This window comes from Drosophila tropicalis, unplaced genomic scaffold, assembly GCF_018151085.1.
Source record: "Drosophila tropicalis isolate 14030-0801.00 unplaced genomic scaffold, ASM1815108v1 contig_859, whole genome shotgun sequence".
Taxonomy (NCBI): Eukaryota; Metazoa; Arthropoda; class Insecta; order Diptera; family Drosophilidae; genus Drosophila; species Drosophila tropicalis.
Window position 1 is genome coordinate 3540387 of NW_027173353.1, and position 22082 is coordinate 3562468.

A 22082-nucleotide genomic window follows, 5' to 3' on the forward strand; every position below is an offset into this window, starting at 1 on the left:
CATACCAAATGCAACTTCCATCTCGCTCTAGCCTTGATTATCAAATCGTACTCGCTACTCGTTCAGTTATTGCCTGCCCGCTCACACCACGACCATACGAATAGAGGCCAGAGAACTTGGAGAGATAAGATAGACCAGCAGATACCAGCAAGATACCGTCGCGGTTAGCGTTCCCGATGCGTATGCGAGTCAGTTGGAAAAATCAAATTCCGTTATTCAGTTCAGTGCAGGTCGTAGTTACCGTACCAACTACTCGCCGCTCGTCGTTCGCCTTTCGTTTGATCACCCTGTGTGCGTCTGGTGTCTTTGCCTTATATCCCCAGTGCGTGGTCGTGTGTGTGTCTGTGTGTGTGTGTTTGTGTGCAAGTTGCACCCAACCCTCCTCTAGACAAGCGGCATAGCAACGTTCTCGCTGCTGCCGTCGCTGCTGCTACTGCTGCTGCTGCTGTCGTTGACAAAATACATCCAACAGATACTTTTGCGTATGCTTTTGAATTCGTTTTCAATTCAGATACGTCCTGTTACGGGTGCAGACGCGTTTTGTTTCCGTTTTAGGTGTGTGTATGTTGCAAAGCTTCCGTCAAAACAGAAACAAAATAAAAGAGAGAGTCTTTCCATATACTTACCCTAATTACGCGCTGGATTAAATTATTAAAACAGTAAAGCCCGACGCGGATTTAGAATCAACAGCCGTCGACACCGGCATCGACATCGTTTGTTTATACAAAAATAATAATAATAATAATAAAAATAATAAAAAATCAACGCAAATATCTTGTGTGTGTTTGTGTGTAGTTTGTGAGAGAGAGAGATAGAGAGAGAGAGAGAGAAAGAGCGACGAGAGCTCGGCATCAAAGTCACATTAAAAACATATCCATGAGTTACTTAAAATTAATCACTAACATAATCACTGTGATTCTCAACTGAGCCTGCCCGTCTCTATATCAGTGTTTTGTGCGTGTTCCTAGATACATACATACATACGCATACGCGAGTGTGTCTGTCTATGTGTTTGTGTGAGTAAAACTATAAAAAGCACTTAAATGTTTTCCCAAGCATTTTCCGCATTTGCCATCGAAAACGTTAGCGGGATCGTGGAATAGAAAGATCATAAAAGATCTCTTGCAAGCATCGACAGCGGGAACACAAAACAACAATCTATCACTAAAATTTTCCAACGACGGCCCCATAGCCCACGCGTTCAAAGTCACCCGATGTAAAGCGATTTGATTTATTGTCCAGTGCATAACATTTTGCACCCGACTTAACTTGGTGTCATTCCCATAGAAGATCCAATAAACCAAGAATCAGCACTAAAAACATAAACTGTCATTACTTTTATTAGTATTGGCAAAAATCCGACGGCAAGACGTTATTCCAGCTGGCCGATTGTACGGCGCCAAGTGGATTAATTTAAATTTCTTTCCATAAATTAGAGGTAAGTAAGGTTAACCATAAAATAATAATCTAATATACGGATTATACGTTTGATCTGTGTTGACTTGGGGAATTTCCAAAAGAATTTCAATAACTAATAAAAATTAAAGAAGATTTCTAAATAGAAAGATTATTGAGGCACAAAAATATATCCACATATGTATATTAAATTCTGATGGTAATAGAAGGGGAAGTGGAATAGTTTGAAAAACTTTCCGTATTGGAATATAGATATAACTTATTGCTCTGGGAAATACTTAAACTAATTAGACAAATTGCGATACGAGAAGAAAGAACTTGGAACAGATAGGGTTTTGGGCTACGGAATCATACTTGGTTGATATTAAAAACTATTTAGATTACAGATTAACTACTGAAATAGTTTTCCACTTGGTAACTTCAATTCATTTGAGTATTGAGTTTTAAGCCTTTCAAAATCTGCCTTATCTAAATCAAAAGCAAATCAAAGATTATCAAAAACAATTCATCCTTAAACTATAAAAACTAATTATGTACATGCTACTATATTTAGCTTCATATGTTTTTCAAATTGCTGAACCGAATGTTTGCCAAATAGTTAGCTGCAAAATCTAATGCTAATTTGCCTAAGCATTACCGAGTGCTTTCTTTAGAAGCTAGAAAAGTATCTCACAACTGGCCAAGATGGTAATCCCATCAATAAAAGTTGTGTTTGCACTGTTTCATGGCGCTCTCACGCCAGATATAAATCATCAAAGACTAACTTATGATATAGTCATAAACTGTCTACTCATATTCTTTCCATTGCAACTTGTAAGGGGGCCTTTTGGGGCCACCGAAAAAAAAAAAAAACAAATACAAAAACACCTCCAATTGACGTCACCTAAACAATTAGACGAAAGCAATTTGTTGTCTTAAATGGAAAAAAACCTAAATGCATAGAGAGTTTAAAGTGTGGTTAAACTTTAATTTAAATAATACACGTACCATAAAAATTAAATAGAAATGAAAACATGTTGAAAGTCTTGGCTAAACATAGAGATCTTTGCCACCTTCGCTGTTTACCCAAAGAGCCTTCAGATTCAACGGAGAGGAAAACAGAAATAAACCACAAAAACCACGGGCTGTTGCCGTTGATGCTGCTGCTGCTTTTTGCTGCCGGACTGTGAGGGGCAATAAAGTGACATAAAATAATTTCTGGCATTCTTTGTCTTAGAAAATCATTATGTAAATAAATTCTCACTTTTGAAATAAAATGACGAGGCAAAAAACCAAAAAGACGGCAGCTAGACAACAGAGGAAAAGACTAAAAAAAAAAAAGAAAGAATGAAATGAAAAGTTAAGATACATTTGGAAATTATTTATTAGCACTGCGGCAGATAATTTAGCCAGAAAAAAGTCTGCCACACACACGCACACACACACACACACACCCCACACTTAACCACAAAACAATAGCAATAATAATAAAAATAATAATAATAATAATAATATTGTTAACGAAGCCAACAATCAAAAGTCACATTGTAAATAAATCATATTAAAGTGAAATTATGTTTATTATTGTTATTAAAATATAACCGCAAAGCGATTTAATATTACAGTCAGACTAATCCACTTGGGATCAAGTGGAGATCAAGCAGGATATATGAATATATTCAATTTGACCAAAATGAAAATGGAAAGTGACACGGTTGGCAATCGAATTAAATTTTCATAATTTTTTTTTTTCATTTCAACATTTGACTCTACATATTTATTTGTGCTGACTTAATTTAAATTTATAATAGATATTTCTTATAGTTTTTCATAGAATTTGTCTTCTTTATGCTCTTCCGTTTAATTTATAAAACCTTTTTTTTTGTTGTTTTATTCTTTTTACAACTGTTTATTTCACTTTTGAATGGTTTTTTTTTTTTTATTTTGTTATGATTGAGATTAGATAAGAATTTATTGCAAAGTTTCGCATTTAAGTTTACTCTGATAGTGAGCCCCCAGTCTGGGGTAAGAGGTAGACCGAAACAGAGACAGAGAGAGAGAGAGATAAAGTTAGATAGAGAAAAAGAGAATTGAATGGGAGAGTGTTTCACAGCTAAACAAAGAGTAAAGTAAAATTACCTCCTTTATTTTGTTATAGACAACCCGGCTAATTGATTTATAAACATTTATGGCTATTTTCGGTTGCAAGTGTCAATAAAGTTTTGTGTTATTTTTAACAAATTTATTAAATGGCCTGATTCGGACATATTTTTGATTGCTTCCACTTACCAAAATGGGAACAAAAGTACCACAAAATTTGCCAGCCAACGATGGGGCAATAAAAAAAAAAAAAAGAAGAAAATTCACAGAAATGTAAATATTTTTACATTGATAAGAGTTATCGCTGTTCTCTCGCTCTCTCTCGCTCGATCTCATTTTCTCTCTCTCAGTCTCTTTCTATATGTATGGGTAAATATATTTCTGTGGCTGATAACACAGTGATTGTGCCATATGTAGGCGGCTGAGTTTAGTTGGGGGAGGTGGAGGAGGTTTAGGGTATCGGGCTCATTCTGCCGTGTCGTGGCCTGCGTTGGCAACTTAAGTCGTTAACGTCTCTCGCCCCCGATACAATTTACGATACACACTCACTACCAGAATGCCTATGGTTACAGAGTAAACTCCCGGCAATAGCAGCATCCCATACGGAGCATGGTCATAGGCACAACAACTCTGGCAATTTGGGGGCCCTGATGTGGTATTAACCCCTTGACGTTTTTGGTGTTAAGTTGCCGTTCGCCTGGTGTTTGGGTTAAGCTCAATGTTTGCCCTAGGGCAATAAAAGCGCCCGCTTTCTGGCGTTGACTTTACCAGGTAGCAGAACAGATAGAACAGATAGCGAAAGTATCATCTCAACCATAATTAAGTCTTGTGCAGTGACAGAGAAGACAAATTCAAAGTTTAGAATCGGATTAACATTTTGAAGAGCAATGGAAGTGAAAGTGTCCCTGCTCTAACAGGGACATTGCATTGTTCTTTGCTTAAATTTCACTTTTTTAATTTGGTTTTCTTTGCTGTTTTCTGTTTTTGCAGCCTCGCAAGCTCAGACACAGCCACATCTTGGATTTGCTTTCACCACAGTTGGAAGACACCGGCCTCAAGACGACGACATTCTTGCAACATTTTAAGGACGTCGTCACGACGAAGTTCACCGGCAGAGATCACCATCTGCCGCCACTGCATCCGGCGCATCCAGCGCACCAGCAGTCCGCCCTGCATCATCATCATCAGCCGCACCAGGCTGTGGCCCAGAGTTTTTCCACCATTTTTCCAACGTATCTGGGCATGGACCGCGCCGCTGCCGGCGGCTGCGGTGCCGCTGGAGGCGGCCTTGGCGTCGTCACCAGTTCGGCTACAGCCCTCGGTCCGGCAGGCCTGGTCAATGGGGGCGGTGGCGTCGGCATAGGCGTGGGTGGTGCCCTCAATGGCCTGGAAGCCATGTCGGCCGAATCGACAGGCCTGTGCCTGCAGGATTTGGTCAGTGCGGGCACAGCCAACGGGGCTGGCTCGGCCGGATCTGCCGAAAGTGCCACCACCACAAGCACAGCCCTCAGCAGCGGCAGCACTGGTAGCTCGACAGTGAATGGCGGAGGTAGCAGCACCTCCGGCACAGAGCATCTGCACAGTCATCACAGTCTGCATGATTCCAGCTCATCGGTTAGCATCTCTCCCGCCATCTCGAGTCTGATGCCCATCAGCAGTCTCAGTCACTTGCATCACACGGCCACCGGACAGGATCTGGTCGGTGGCTACAGCCAGCATCCGCATCATGGTGTTGTACCACCGCATACACCCAAACACGAACCGCTCGAGAAACTCAGAAGTAAGTATCGAATAAAGAAGAATGAATGCCCATGCCCATCAAACAGACAATTCTGTGGGCAATTTGTTGTCAAATTTATATCTAAGAGGCCCGCCACTGACATCTTACGAATTTACAACTAATTAATGCGGTCATAATTCACAGCGAGAGAAAGAACGACAAAGATATTCATGTGGTAGAAGGAATCTAAATATGTGGCTATCGCCTACCATCAACAAGTGTCCATATTCACATTGCCTTCATTGTTTTGATTCGTTTTATTCGTTTTTCTTTTTCCTTTTTGCAAGTGTCAGCGACAGCTGTTGTCATTTCAATATTCCATTCGTTATGGATATCATTCACGGCTCTTGAATAACTTGTGTTCATCATTTATGTGTGCAAAAGTTTATTCTTTTTTGGCCACTTGTCGCTACGGTTTCGCTCCCTCTTTCCAACTTTCAATTCGACTCCCACTCTCCCTCCTAATCTTCCTCATGCATATTCATAATCATTGTGTAATCATTGGCGCATAATCTTCACAAAAGCGTAACAAAGAGAACACAATGACAAAAAAAAAAAAAAAAACTGAAGGAAGAGGAAAGAAGCGAACATACTAAACAAATTTCAATTTTGTTGCTCATGTCACGGCTAATTGAGCACCCTTCTGGCGTAGTGCCGAAGGCAACACTCTTCTTCCCATTCCCACTGCCATTTCCATTTCCCTCTGATTCTTTCCTCGTTTCAAATGCTGGGATGAGGGTCGACGATGCTGGAAATTTGATATGTGCATTGTAGTCAAGTGTTTGTTGTTCCGTTTAGGTTAATTGTTATGGGAATTTGAATGTGGCTCAACAGAGAGGAGCAGGCAGGATGATCTCCCTTAATAGGATATGATGAGTAATTCAACACTTTTTTGTCCATGATATTGATAACTGAATTGCTATTAGATTACCTTTTTTTTGTTTAATTGTTTGTAGTTCTTGTTGTCTCTTTATAACAATTTTTAATTTAGAGAGTTGATAAATAGGTGGAAAGATCAATCCAATGATTAGTTCACTTAAAGTTTAAGTAGAAAAACTCCCTTAAGAAACTCTTTCCTTTCGCTATTTAATTATATAGTAGGCACTAATCAGTCATTGTTTTAAAGTTAGTAAAGAATTTTCACTTTCCTGGACAAACTTTATCAAACTCTTTAACTATTTACATAACAGATTTGTCTAACTCGGCTCAGAGATTTGTTAGCTGTCACCTATTTGGTAGCTTTTCGTTTAGGTGCTCCTCGGGTTAACAGCCTCACAAACTTTGCCCTCCTGCACCCAGGACTAGGACTTAGGACCTCTTGTGTGTACATTGGGACGCAGCTGTTATGATATTTATTTGCGTGCCAAAACAATTTAACACAAAAATTGTGCACATTTAAAATATGCACGACTGCAGTTATCCTTTGACACACACGTACACACACACAGATACCTAGACACGGACACAGATATACGAGTCCTAACCAGAGCCAGAGCCAGACAAACAACGTTTACATTTAAGTTCCGGCTATGCGAATGCAGCTGCAGGTGCGGGTCACGTTGAGTTCCAAGGTCGGGGGGAGGTCATTGGTCGGGGTTGAAGCCGGAGTTCAGGCCAAGTCACCAGGAATGTTGGTAACAAATTTTACTCTGTTTCTGTTTGCTGTTATCGTTATTGTTTACGCTCTTGTTTAAATAATGGCCACGCAACGTGCCCAAATGGCTGGACCAGCCGGGCAATTGGATTTTCAATTATTGGCCAATTTAATGGTCAACTCAATCCACAAATATTTTAAAATAAACCAACCACCATTTCCCATCCCATCCCCCTCCATCGCCCACACACAAAATTTGTTTGTATTATGGAAAAAAATTCAAGTTATTTATATAGATATTTATATGTATGTGTGGAAATTATTTTTTATTATTGCAGTTTTTTATGTTCACCTTTTTAGTTTCTTTCTCCTGTATTCTCTCTATATCTCGCTGTCTCTGTCTCTCTCTCTCTGTCTCTCTGTTTTATTTTAGCATTGGCTCATTCTCATTTTATGGATTCTGTGCGTGTTTTTATTTCGCTTTTTGCGCTCAAAGGATTTCAAGTTCACATTTCTCCATTAATTTTCCTCAATATAAAAAAAACAAAAAGAACGAAAGAAAACGATTTTTATTATGCCAGGCAGCGTGTAAAACAATAAAAACAAAAAAGTTAATACTTTTTTAAAGCCCACGACAACTCTTTAATGTGTGAAGTGTGTCTCATGCTCTTAAATTATGTTGCCGGCAGCTGTCTTGGCCGAGTCGATCTCATCTTTTCCGCATGACTCATAAAATAGTTATAAAATAAATCTCTATATTATGATTTTATAAATATATATTATAAATGTTTCTAATTAGTTTTTTAGCCATAGTATACCTTGAATACGTATAGATGGGAAAGGATACTCTAAAGTTGAGGAAAGTGAACTTAATTGGAAAGAAAATGAAAAGTTTATGCATTAAATTAACATTTTATCTTTGATGTATATAAACATTGTGACCTTGTCCCAGGCCAAGCAATTAGAGACTTATCTTATAGGTACTTATATCTATCTATATGTAGTACATATTATGTATGTACCTACTCTATATACAAATGTATCTTTTTGGTATACATATAATGTTGATCTTTTGCTATTTGCTGAAAACCAACATAACCAAATCAGAGCAGTTTACATACTTATGTACATATGTATAAATGTATATACATATCTATGTACATATGTTATGTTATGTTATGTACAAACGTTGTGCATATGTTTGTCCCTTTGCTTTTAGTTTTTGGTTGCTCGGCAAATAGTAGAAATGTATCTTTTTCTTTAATTGTTTGCCAAGTTGTTACAGATATCGTTAAGAAGGAGTATTTGCCTTTGTGCGTGTTTGTGGCTTGATGTCGTTGATAAAATTATGAAATTGCCGACTTCACATGTATTCTGTTTGTCTCTGTAGTAGTAGTAGTAGTAGATATCTATGCAGAGTTCTGGAGCTTGAAATTCTGATGAAATCTTTCCTTATCTCTCGTGTTGTCTATCGTTTGTTGATACTAAGTGTTAATGGCACGTGCAGCATGGGCTCACAAACGTTAACAAAGCTAATCGCGACCGTGTCGCTGGGTCTAGAAGGGCATAAACAATGTCTCCATCTCCTAGACACCTAGACCTAAACAAGGGCCACAGAAGGTACATACATACCGACCACTTCCTTCCAACCAGCTACTTTAAATTCCATGCTGAAGGCCGTCTTTGAGAGGACATGTCTACAACATTTCTTTATGAATATAAATACATTTTATCGATTTTTTTTTCCATGTTGCCACCATTTTTGGTTTAGAGCATTTAAAGCCTGTTATGGTTTCTTTTTTGGCTTTAATAACCAAGCTGAGACGAAGGGAGCCAATCTTTAGTACATTTTCGGTAAATCTCTGTGAAATTGCTCACATATGTCACCGAAAAACTAACCGCAAAAACAAAAGATCATTGGCATTGCAAACACATACCAAACACCCCATAAATTGCAAAGTGGTGACCAGACTAGAGAGCCAGGATAATCGAGAATTGCCAGTGGCACAGTGGTTGACACTTCTATTTGAAATGCACTGAAATGAAAAGAAAAACTATTTAAAGTTCTTAATGGCAAATTAGGTAACACAATTTATTAAACAGAAAAGCTTAAACAAAAGCAGAGCTTACATATTTGGTTATAAAAAGAAGTTTAACCACTGTACCAAGTTGGGTAACGCCCACTTTAAGTTCCAGTGCAGAATGGTTGGCAAAAGGCAACCATATATCAATCCCGGCTAACTCTCGCCTTGCTCCAGCACTGATTTCGTTTATATAAATTATAATGTCATTATGGCAACCAGCCACATTCGCATTCACTCACACTCACCCCATTCCCTTTGGCATTCTTCATTGCTTCCACCCTCGCCGCAATTACCTCACCCCGTCTTCAACTTCATTGCGGATTGTTCCGGCCACTTGCCGGCTGGCTCCGGCTCTTCTAGTCTCGTCTCCTTTTTCTCATTATACGGTATCGTACAATTTCGTAAAAATGTCGCATTAGAGATTATCTAAGGAAACAAACTTGTCCAGTTGTCTCTGTGAAGGTTGCTTTTGGTTTTTGGCTCGTTTCTTGTTTGGTAAAGGAAATGACCCAATGGCATCAACTGGAGCAAAAATTTGAGCTGACAGTTGGGAAAATTACTGAAAAAGGCATTGCAGTGGAAAACTACACAAGGCGCACACACACAGACAACACTGACAAGTAAATGGAGGGGAGAATGGCTAAGAGAGGAAACACCAGTCTGGACATTTTGGGGGGAAGTCGACCTTATCTGTAGCCTCAACTAATGAGCTCGACGGACAGACCCAGAAATGTGGCTAGAATTCTGCTCTGGTTTGGTTTGCTTTGGTCTGGGCTCTAATGCAATTTGGCTTGGGGTCACTTCAGGGGTTGGGACTCAATGTTATTGCAGTGATTTTTATGTCTTGGTTGTCTGCCTGGTCGTGGTCCTGGTCTTGGATCCTGTAGTTTTTCTAGCTCATTATATGGCCATAACATATGTCTGTGTCCATTGGATTAACTTTTGTAGATGCTTCTGAGATATAAAAATTAACTTTTTTCCTATTGGTTAATTTTTATAACCACTGTCAAATAGAATTAGGCTAATTCTCAAAGAGAGCTAGCGAAGGAAGGGTGGCTAAAAATATTGAGCATATGGCAAGAAAAATCGTTTAACCATTAACACTTTTTGCTCAAACAAATGTAGCATGAAATTGGAAAAACCGCCAAGCATTTAACCCTTTTCTCTGTCTCTGTCTCTCTCTGTATTTTGGAGTGGACCAAGAAGACCAAAGCAACTAACATGTCAGGAAAAAAAAAATAGCAACAGAAGCTCTGCCAATCGCCAGAATGGATAGAGAATGACAATAGGTTGGCCTCATGAGTCTAGTCCTTTTCGTGTGTTGGTCCTTTCTGGATGGGTGTTTGTGTTTGTTTGCCAAATTCCAAACTGAACTGTCACATTAATCGTTTGTTTTTGGTCACCCGAAATTCTACAAGTAAACGACCCCTCTCTCCTCGTTGTTTGGTCCTTTGTGTCAAAGGACGTAGCATTCCAGCTATCTCTTTTTCTCACTTCACTCCTCCCCATCTCATCTCAACGTTGCTGGCATCCTTTTGTTTGGTTTTTATTTGTTTTGGTCTTTTGGGTTTCTCTTTGACAGTCCTGGGCAGGATAATTTATTGTTTCGTCTGTTTTGCCGTGTGTCGTGTGTCAAAAGTTTTTGTGAAAATGTGTGGAAAAATGTTTATGAATGGACAAATGTGCACAAGCCCAAGGATCCAGATGCAGTTACGTTTTACTTTTACCTAGATTTGGGAAAAATCTGAATCATTGCCAAGGCAGATATTTATTTCTAATTTTTTGTATCTTTGTATTTCTTTTCTGTTTGCCATTTTCATTCCCGTTTTTTTTTTTTTTTTTTTTGCTCTATCATTTGATTAATAGTGACATTTCTAGGGGTGTGTTTACTTTAGTTCGGTTTGACTTTGACTTTTGTTTGGCTAATGACAATAGTCAAAAAGGCAAATAGACAAATAATCATTGCTCATTACTTAACAACAACACGCCTCTGCAAAATGGCTTCCAAATGGAACAAAAACCAAAAGCAACAACAACAACCAAATCGAAAGTGACTCTGACACTTGTTGTCACAACTTTTGACATGTGCAAAATGGGAATGAGAACGAAAAATACGCCCACTTACAATTGACACTTGCCACTCAAAAATGCTTCGGGCAAACCTTGAAAATATTGTAAAACTCTGGCGACAACTGCTGCTACAAATGTCAACGCCAACTGACAGATGACAACACCAATAGCAACAACAGCAACCAAATTTGTTCGACCTGTCAGGCAAAGGCAAATAGTAGCAGGAAAATCAAACTCAAATTAGTCGCTAACCAAGACAACGAAAAAAAATTAAGTAAAAGAAAATAGAGCATTTTGTTAAAAATATTTAAACAAATAAAAATCGCTGCGGTACGTGATTTTTGTTGCGTTTTTTAGACCGTGTTGTTTGTCGTTAAGAAAATATTTTTACGATTCTGAATGAGGCGACGACCCATTTTGTGATAGCCATGCCCCAGGTTGAAAATGGGAACAGACAGCAGCAGCAGCTATTAAGTGAGCCGAATCAAAGAGAAGGTAGAGATGGGCATAAAGAAAGGAGGAGGGAGGGTCGCAAAGCATTTAAGATTGCAATGAGGCGGTAATAAAATCACAAGATTCATTTATAAAATGAAAGAGCATAACGAAGAAAGAAGAGAAAAGAACTATTCCAAAATTGGCATCTTCCAGACAATGTCTTATATCAACATTTAAAGATCTATAAACGCAAATTAGATTAAAAGATAGTAAATGATTAGGACTAGAAACTTAAAGGCTTCTTTAACTCGTAAGCAAAGCTAAATTACATTCTTAAGTTTTCAATTTAATGGGATCTTCATTTCACTTCCCTTGACATATCCTACCTTTACTTATTTCCACGGTTAATTAGTAGGTATATTTTGCTTATATTAACCATAAAGTAAAATATTTAAACACCATCTGATGCTGTTGTCATCGGCATAAATTATTTCCAGCAGACAAAATGCCAAAGTAATTAATTCATTTAATAGCCGAGAGCCTCGAGAAGGCATCTCATTTGACATAAGTGTTGGACTCCCTCGTGTATTAACAAATTTCACACCAAGAGCTAATTGTTTCAAATGTCACTGCGGGGAGTTTTTGCCTCTGGCACTTTAAAAACCACATAAAATTGTGTTCAACATGTGAAAAGGCAATAAATTATCCAAGTATGCTAACGGCAATGGCCAGGAAGTCAGTTCATAAGATTTAGGAGCAGGCGACGACCAGGAAGTCAAGACCCTAGGCCATATGGGCACACACCTTGAGGGAAACCCAAAACAAAACCAAATGATCGAAATCAATTTCCAAAGACATAAATCTGTGAGGAGCCAAAGGAGGCTGAGATATATATCAATGAGTATACCAATTAATATGAAATTGAGCATGACTAACTAGGGCAATTATTGCATTAAATTAAATGGGAATTCTTTCAAGTGACATAAATTTATGCCCCATTGTTAGATAAGTTTTCTTATATTTTTAAATTCAACCAAAGTCAAAAGTGTAATCTATTTCACTTTTTTCCCCCTGAATCTATCTTATCCCTTCGAACTCCCTCAGATGCTTCATTAAAGCAATTAAGCTAGCCTCCTCTAGGCATAAGAGCCTCCTCGTTGCCTCCTTGTGTATCCTTAATCGTGCTAACCAAAAGCCCATTTCAAACTATGCTCCTACCATAAATCCTTTTATGAGCATTTTTATGGGCTTTTAAGCAGCTTTGAAGCTGCCTTTTATAGACTAGAGGAGCATAAGGCATAGGTAGATTCAGAAAATCTATATATACATAATTCACTTTATTTTTGAAAACATTAATGTTTTTTATATATTTTTCTTCGCCCATTTGCTGGTTTATTCTTTTCAGTTTGGGCCGAAACTGGTGATTTTCGTGATAGTCATAGCTCCATGACCGCCGTAGCAAATAGTTTGGATAGCACACACTTGAATAACTTTCAATCATCGACAACATCCACGTTAACGAATCGGAATCGGGATCGCAAAGATGGTGAGTACTCACACACACACTCACACACACACACACACCTCTTATCAATCTAAGAGATATGTGTGTGTGATAAGAAACATAATTTATAATAATTTAGTAAAGCGTGGCCAAGCATTTTCACCTTTGTCGGCAAAAATTTACTTACTTGAGTTCGTTTAGTTTTCGATTAGACTGCCTTTGATTTGCGACTTGACGACGACACAATACAACGACGACGATACATGACGATGACGACGACGACGACGACAACATCGAAACACTGAAACTGAAACCGAGAATAATGATATTTCATATGGGCAGGAGTAATTTAGTTTATTTGATTAAGTTTTCGGCAGTTAGAGGAACAAACAACGACAAGCGACAGCGGCAACGACAACACAGAAAGCGCGCCGCCATGATCGATGACATCCCCCGAACATACGTTAACGGGTTATAAATCTGGTAGCAACTCCCCCCGATATATGTACACACATATAGTGAAATCGAATGAAACTAGGCTAGGCGGCGATTTGCTTTTGAAGTTTTCATATTTTGGACGGGGCTTCATTTGAAGGTTGCATGGCAATTAGTAATGGTTGCCCCTGATTACCAAATGTGTGTTGGTTAAATTTCAATAAACCGTAGAGGAAGATGGAAAGGCAGGAAGGAAGTTAGAAGGAAGGCGCCATTGTTGCATTTACAAATGTTGTAACTTGTACTTTGAATCAATGTTGAGATCGAGTCATGCATTTGAGGGCTGGCCTGGCCCTCAAGACGTTGTGTGGCTTATCAAAAGTGTGTAAACCACATTGAGATAAACCGAACCACTTACCAACTACCTTATAGACGTCCAGACGGGGGCCATAAAAAGAAAAGCTAAGCGCCTGCTAACTGCTTGCCATAAGGTTTACTACACGAAAGCAAATACAATTAAAGAAATACAAAAAACCAAAACAAAATGTCATAATCAGTGAACGACTTTTACATTCTGAATCTCAGTGAACATATGGTTGAAAAAATGCTGTCTATCTATCAGATCTTTATGGAATATAGTTTAATTCCTTTTTTTGCAAACGTCCATCTTAGGTAATCGAAATGTGAATGAGACAACAATCAAGACAGAAAACATATCAAACTCTGGACATGATGAACCGATGACAACCAGCACCGATGAGCCCAAGAACGATAAGAAGAACAAACGACAGAGGCGTCAGCGAACACATTTCACCTCACAGCAGCTGCAGGAGCTGGAGCATACATTTAGCCGTAATCGATATCCGGATATGTCAACGCGCGAGGAGATCGCCATGTGGACAAATCTAACCGAGGCTCGAGTCCGGGTAAGCATAATTTGTTATTAATTTGTCCGACCGAAAACCGCAAAAAGGACAAATGAGCAAAAAAAGGGAATTGCCACATAATGCGGCAATTACTGTCTGGGAATGGAAAATTATATAACGGCATGCTTACTGACCAAACACAGGGACCAAAACCGCAGAGATGGGCAGACAGACAGACAGACGGATGTGGTAGATACCGAACTCGTAAATATGTCGCAATGTTTGAATTCGCTTACGGCTTAAGCGGCCCCAAAAACCACAAACCCATTTTTGCCATTTACGGCTGCTGTTGCAACCAAAAATTTATTGGCCAAAAAGGCTGAGGGTGTTAGCGGAGTAGGCGGAGGGCGGCCAAGCATTGCAGTGGTGCAAAGTTGCCATAAATTCTCAGCTAACACTTTTACGCTGCGGTTTTCGCAATGCTGTCCAACCAAGGAGTGGGCCGAGGGAGAAACAGAAGCCGGCTTATCAAATGGCCCAACCATAGGCATCTATTTGCTTAATATCTAACCGTATTGACAGGCCGGAGGTATTTCTAGGCATTGTTTAGCTAGTCATGGTATCTTTGGACTGCATAACAGTTGTAATTGTTTGTTAACACGATGGTTTGGTAAACAATTCAAGAGTTTTGTATGCCTTTAAGTGGCGCCAAGCGGCAAACATAAACTATACATTGTATCTATATGATATCTATACGCATTGACAGTCAGTCAGTCACTTCAGTCAGCAAGAAGACGATCCGCACGGACAGCGACGACGACATAGATATGGGCAAATGATCGATGATCGATCGTTCGATCGATGATGATGATGATGATGATGATGAAGGTGATGAGGATGACGATCGGCATTGCCATGACTATATGTATTTGAATTTGAACGTATGGCGACATGAATATGGCCCAACTGGGCGTTAATTGTATAAGGCTTTGAAAGGGCAAGGGAAAGGGAAAAGGGTCATCGTTGCATTGCTTTTTACGTTTATCAATCAAATTGCAAATGTGTCTGAATGTTGATTCATTTTGCTCTATTCCTTTTTGTTTTTTACTTTCTTGCACTCTTGGCATAAAATGACAATTAGCTGGTAAATGAAAAACATCTGCCAAAAGCTGGTAGAATAATATTTCATGGTTTTTCTATGCAAATTTCCCGTTTTGTTCGATGCATATGTCAAGAATTTCCCTCTCAATCTGCCTTTTGTGTGGCATTTATAAAGAAATTAGCTGCGGAACAAGTGTCAACGGTCCGAGAGGGGAAGAGTCAGTGGTTGCTGGGGTGCTAGATTCCTTGGAAATTATGTCAATTGAAACATGTGTTTGCTCGAGAAACTCGACCGAGCTAAATGCATAAAATATTGATACAGTTTGTTTTATGGTCCATTATGATGACGATGATGATGACAAAAAAGGTTCGCCTCGCCTCATGGAGGAGAGCAACCCTCAGGCAAAGTTATCAACATCATCAAATGCAAAACAAAATGTGCCACAGCGAGAGACAGAGGCAGGGAGAAGGCAATTTGTCAGCGAGCCAAATATCATCGAGGGTTGTTTAATGAATTAGAAACCGCACGAAGAATTAATGATCATGATCATGCCTATATAAGGGTGGCAGTGGCTCACTGCCATCTAATAGTCTGGGCAATAAAATTTATCAAATATACAAAAGGATTACACTGCAGTCAAACTTTTCCTATATATAAATCTGGGTGGGTTTTAAATTGTCAAAGAAGTAACAAAAAAAACTACAGAAACGAGAAAGAAGAAATACAAAAACAAAAAAAAACAGAGAAACAACAACAGAACAGCCCCGTCTGAGCAAACAAAAGCAATGCAGTCAGTCAGAGTAGTCGGGAGAGGGAGGGGACCAAAAAGGGGGAAACATTGTGTGTTCCTTAGGCCCAACCATGATAGCTACTAATCCAGGGATTTACATGCGCCGGCAATTATGGCAATATGTTCGCCTGTCTGTCTGCCAGCTCCTGCAACTTTGCCATCTCATCTATTTCGCCTCTTTTTTAGTTTTTTGTTCCAATGTACTTGCCTTTTTAATTCAATTAGAACCCCCCAAAACTCGACTTGGTGGCCAACAAAGTACAAAAAATACACAATATGCATCGTAAAAACATTTGTTGCTTTTGTCTTTTCGCACCATTTTCCACAAATTGTGATGGGAATTGAAAATCCGTAGTCCAATTGGTTGTTTTTTATGTTCAGGTGTTGTCAATGGTCTGGAAATGGAAACAGACATTTGAGAGTGTCAATAGAGTTGGCAAAAGGACTTTATAGACTACCATAATGGGGCCACAATATGGTCAGTTAAAGTTCATGTAGTTGAAACTTCATTCATGGGAGGGTCTTAAAAAAAGCCTTATTTGTGCATTTAATAGAAGGTGATAGATAGACTTTCATTAAACTTGTACTAACATACAGTTTCTAATAGCAATTCAAGTGACTTTGTTAATTAGGCACAAAATGTAATCAGTTTGAAAATCTGTATGCCTTATCTAGTTCATACTTTCTTCAACTTTTTTTTCAACTAACTTTGAGTAAGCAACCCGGAAATGAGAAATCTATTTCACACATTAACCATTTTGCACGTAAAGCAAATAAAAAACGTATTTAGCTGCAAATTGTGGTCATCAATCAAAATGGCAGCTCATGAGAGCTCTTCACCCTAGCAGAACATATACACAAACAGAAGGAAAAAATCGGGAAAAAAAATGGGACTTGAGCTATCGTAACTTTTGCCATTCATATTTCCATTTTCAAGTCTGCGTTTTTTTTTCCTTCTCTTAAATAATTTTTACCTGATGAAGCGTTGCAGGACCAGCAGCATAAAACACTGAGATATCATGGTGAGCAGGGGCGGTGGGGTGCGAAGAAGGAGTGTGTCATTGTCGCTTTCATCAAAACCAATTAGGATTTTCTGCAGGAGTCTGCTCGCTGAGTGGAAAATTGCCCTTGGTTTTTGTTTTTCTCTCCTTCATATTTCCATTTTTCCTTTCGTTTTTTTGGCAACGGCAACGCCATCAATTTGCCATCATGAAAACGTTGCTTGTCTATACACATACATAGTTGGTTTTTTGTTCTTGGCAACTTTTAGCAAACTTGCTAAATGATACGTGAAAATGACAGTTGACGAGATCGATGACGTTAGTTTTGCATCCATGATGATGCTGTCGATGATGATGAAGATGGGAACTGAGACTGAGCGATGTACCTTGACAAATTGACACATTGCTGCTGGCTATTACAATTCACTTGGCTTTGATTTATGTCTTTCCAAAAAATAGAAAGATTCAACTTTTTAAGATTCCCTTTTTCGGCATTCTCACGGGAGAATCCTTTGCGACTCATGCGATTTCAATTAACTGCCGCAACTAATTAGATTAAAGCAATTGCCGGGCAAATAAATGCGCATTAAATTGCTTCTCCGGTAGTTAGCTGGCACGGGGCCATAGTTTTCCACTTGTTAGCTGTTAAATCCGTTAAATGGGAGTGGGAATGGGAATGGGAATGGAATGTGCATGTTTGACTTTTCCCACCGAAAAACAAACAGTGAGTTGAACTTTTTGCATAGATCTCTACAGTGTACATGGACATAAATACAGCATATACGATACTCGTTTATATAGAACCAGCGCGTGTCACCATTTAGTTACACTTTGGCAGGGTGCAAAAAGGACATAAATTTCCAAATTCAAACCCCAAGCAGAATGTGCGTTGATTTAAAGGACAATGTGGCAATGCGGATTACAAACAATGCGGCAACAAGGCTTCCAATGTTGTTCCATGAAATTCAAATTTAGCTGGTTTAATTACCTGAACGAATACGAAACACCGATTTGCCGATTGAATGTATCTATTTGTGGGAACTTTACAAAGATGAGGCACCACTAAAGGGTAACTAGCAAAATTTTTCCCATGAATGGAATATATCGTCTGATGTTCTCCTTAAAATAGACATCTTTGTGGTGATTTTATTTTGTAATTACTCTTTAAAACATTCTTTACTTTTCTTGAGTTTAAGTGGAGCTGAAATTTCTCATTATTTGTTATCATTTCATTACTTTTTTGTCATACAAAATCTTGTCAACTAATTTGTTAATCATTTGTTAGAGTTAGATGATTATGATCTATCTCTTTATGTAGAAATAAACAAGTCAATTTGTTGAAATATATAAAAGCAATATGAGTGCAAGAAAAATGAACTCAAAATAGTTCTAAGGAAGGATTTGTTTTTCCAATAGCAAAGTAAAAAGTGGAATTTAAAATTGTTTCTTTTTTAAATTCATTTATTTAGGTCCAAGGAGATTTGTTCTAACTACTTTTTGAATATGATATCTCGTAAGTGACCGCCTCTGTCCTTGACCGCAAAATGTGCCCTTTTTTCGACATTTCGCATCATGAAGTTCAAACTAGTTAATCTCTAACTCTCTGAATGTAGCTCAATTAGTTAGTTTTTGAAACATAAATTTCTTTCTTTTATATCTTTTCTTTCATTTCTCAAAGTTATAAGCATATTTTTGTTAATTTCTGTGGATCGAAAACCTAACAATTTACAAAGTTTTCTCTAGATAAGGTTAAGAGAAGGCACAAGTCTTCGAAAATTAAGCAAACCATTCATTTAGTTAGAAATGTCTTCAATTTAAAGGTCAAACCTTTAATTCTTTCTCATTTCATTCGATTTCTACTGGTTTAATGTATCTGAAAGTGCTCTTAAAGCTGATAAATTAAACCACTGCCTAGTGGAAAACCAAAAGAAGAAAATAAGGAATGAAACTCATAAAAATGCTGCCAGCGTCTGCGCAGCTTTTGTCATTTGTATCTGTGAGTCTCTGTGTGAGTGTGTTGTATCTGTATCTGTGCGAACTTCAGCAATAAATTACAAAGTTGCCATTTTGTTTTTTATCTAGCTTGGCTTGGTCTTGTGTGTGTTTGAGTGTGTCTTTTTTTGCTTTTACTTTTTCTTTGTTCACTTTTTGTTTGCGAAAATAATTTTGATTTATTTTAGCAGCGTGACATGGCCAGGGGTAGGGGACAAACGGTGGTGGCAGACAGCCAGGCCAGAGTTTATTTTGTATATGCAGAAAAGCTCTCCATTAAAAAGCAAGAAATGGCAGTATTTATGTATATTTGTATATTTATAATTACTGCACATGCGTATTATCGGGAACTCCCCCTGTTACGGCATGGCAAGGCATGGGGCATGGGGCATGGGTAATACATTTTTTGGGGGAAGTTTTGCCAACAGACTTTTGGGGCGGACTGGCGGAAGCCGCAGCAGATACATAAATTTTCAAGTGAAATGAATTATACAAGAAAATGGCTGCCTGAGAAGAATGTGAAGCTTTTTTTTAACTTTAACTAACTTTTGTGTTTCATATTTTTGTTCTTCTCTCTGTGCCTTTTGCAGGTGTGGTTCAAGAATCGCCGGGCCAAGTGGCGCAAGCGTGAGCGGAATGCCATGAATGCGGCGGTGGCTGCTGCTGACTTTAAATCTGGATTTGGTACCCAGTTCATGCAACCCTTTGCCGATGATTCGCTCTATACATCATATCCGTACAACAATTGGACCAAGGTGCCATCGCCATTGGGGACAAAGCCATTCCCCTGGCCGGTTAATCCGTTGGGCTCGATGGTTACCAGTAATCATCATCAGAACTCGGTCAATTGTTTCAACACTGGGGCCAGCGGGGTAGCGGTGAGCATGAACAATTCTATGCTGCCGGGAACAATGGGCTCCACGCTGACCAACACGAATGTGGGAGCTGCCCCCCTGCCCGTATACGACACCCACCAATCCGTATATGTATCGAGCCGCGGCCGAACCCTGCATGAGCTCCAGCATGTCATCAAGCATTGCCACCTTGCGATTGAAGGCCAAGCAGCATGCCACCGGATTTAGCAGCCCCTATTCGGCCCCCTCGCCCGTGTCGCGTTCCAATTCGGCTGGTCTGTCGGCCTGCCAGTACACGGGTGTGGGGGTCACCGATGTTGTCTGAGAAAACGCACTTGGTGCTCTGCTCAATCAGCATCAGCACCACTTGCAGCAGTTCTCCTCCTCGGCTGGCGGCATCTCCCACAATGGTAGTCTCGGTGGTGGCGGCGGCAGTGGCATGCAACAGCACTTGGTTGGAGGTGGTGGCAATCCCAACAGCATGTTGCATGGCCACCACCACCACAACAACAACAACACTTTGCTGCTGGATCACAGTGATTTGGGACTCTCGGTCAGCAACGGTGGCGGCGGCGGCGGCGGTGGAGGTGGGGCAGGAGGAGGTGGAACAGGCACGGGCGCAGATGACGGTGCTGGTGGCTCTGGAAGCCACATGGATGACAACAATAAATCGCCTTTGCAGTCCAATGGCCTAATGTCTGGTGGCTCTGCCACTGGCCAAAACACAAACGACAATGTGGACGATGTTGACGAGGATATCATCGATTGAGCATGCAAATACCAAAACTAAACAAAAGATATATAGGATATATATATATATAAATATAAATATGTATTTAAATGAAATATTTAAACCTACAATTTAAAAAATAAATCAGATTTGTTCACCAAAAAAAAAAAACCAAAAAAAAGAACAGAAAAAAACCAAAAACAAAATGCATAAAAAACCCGAAAAATTGAAATCTAACTCTAAGCATTTTTCATTAGTTTGGATTCTTTTTTTTTTTTTTTTTGGTTTCAATAATTGCATAAATTAAAATATATATATATATTATAAATGAAACTGTTTTTTCAAGAACAATAATTACATAGGCCGACTTTTCGTGTGCAGTTTTAATTAGTTTTGTATTAAGCCAAATAAAGAGGGTAGGGTGGGAGGGGGGAGGGGAAAAATTAATTACAAATTGTGTTTTATTGTGTTGAGATTAAATGCTAATTATTTTTCATTTTCCGCATAATCGATATACATAGAAATATACAATATATATATAAAGTTATATATATATGTATATATAAAAGTGTTTTTTGTAAATATATATTTAAAAAAAAAAAAAATTGAAAAGAAAATGTTTAGCCATAAGATCAGCAAGCTGTATTTATAGAAAATCTACTCTCCAAGGAACTTTAAGCCTAAGTCAAGAAGAAGTCAAGAATTCAAAAAGGAAACCAAAATGGGCATACCGAAATATTGCAACTTTTTCTCACTGTGAGCCAAATAAGAAAACAAATTGATATACCCATTACTGAAAAAAAAGGGTATTAAAATACAAATCGGAAACTTAAGCAAAAGAATAAATAACGAAAACTCTGCCTAAACCTAATTTAACTTATTAGTTCAATTTCAATTGGCAGACCTTAAGATAACTTAACAATTAAAAAAAAAAAAGAAAACCAAAAGATAATGAAATCTGATTATGAAATTAGATGACATTATCGATTCTATCTAAAGCAAACGTATCAAGATCAAAGCATAAATTATATAGAAGGAGAAAAACCTATATATCAATGCCGTAGCAGTTTTTAAGGAGTTGTCTAGTCGTATAAAACCACAGAAACTATATATAACAAAAACCAAAAATCGCAAAAAAAAAAAAAATGAATATTGGGAAAAACTACTAAGGGAAACCCAACATACATAAGTATAAATATATTTAATAATTGTAAACTACATACATATACATATTACTCTAGCTATAGAAATTGAATCAAAAACCAAAAAACAAACAAAAAAAAAGAACAATAAAAATTATGAGAAAAAAAAAGAAATGAAACCAACAACCTCAAAAGGTTAACTTGCAGT

The 22082-nt window shown here is 38.5% G+C and overlaps 1 protein-coding gene across 1 annotated transcript; it reads left to right on the top strand.

The window, feature by feature from the left end:
- The first annotated feature begins 244 nt into the window (after positions 1-244).
- Ptx1 (pituitary homeobox homolog Ptx1) lies at positions 245-20798 on the top strand. Its single transcript, XM_068296374.1, is given in 6 exon segments — positions 245-1438; positions 4486-5275; positions 12864-13004; positions 14070-14323; positions 19739-20097; positions 20099-20798. Coding segments are annotated over 5 exon segments (1965 nt in total). The 5' UTR covers positions 245-1438; positions 4486-4737; the 3' UTR covers positions 20772-20798.
- The last annotated feature ends 1284 nt before the right edge of the window (positions 20799-22082 follow it).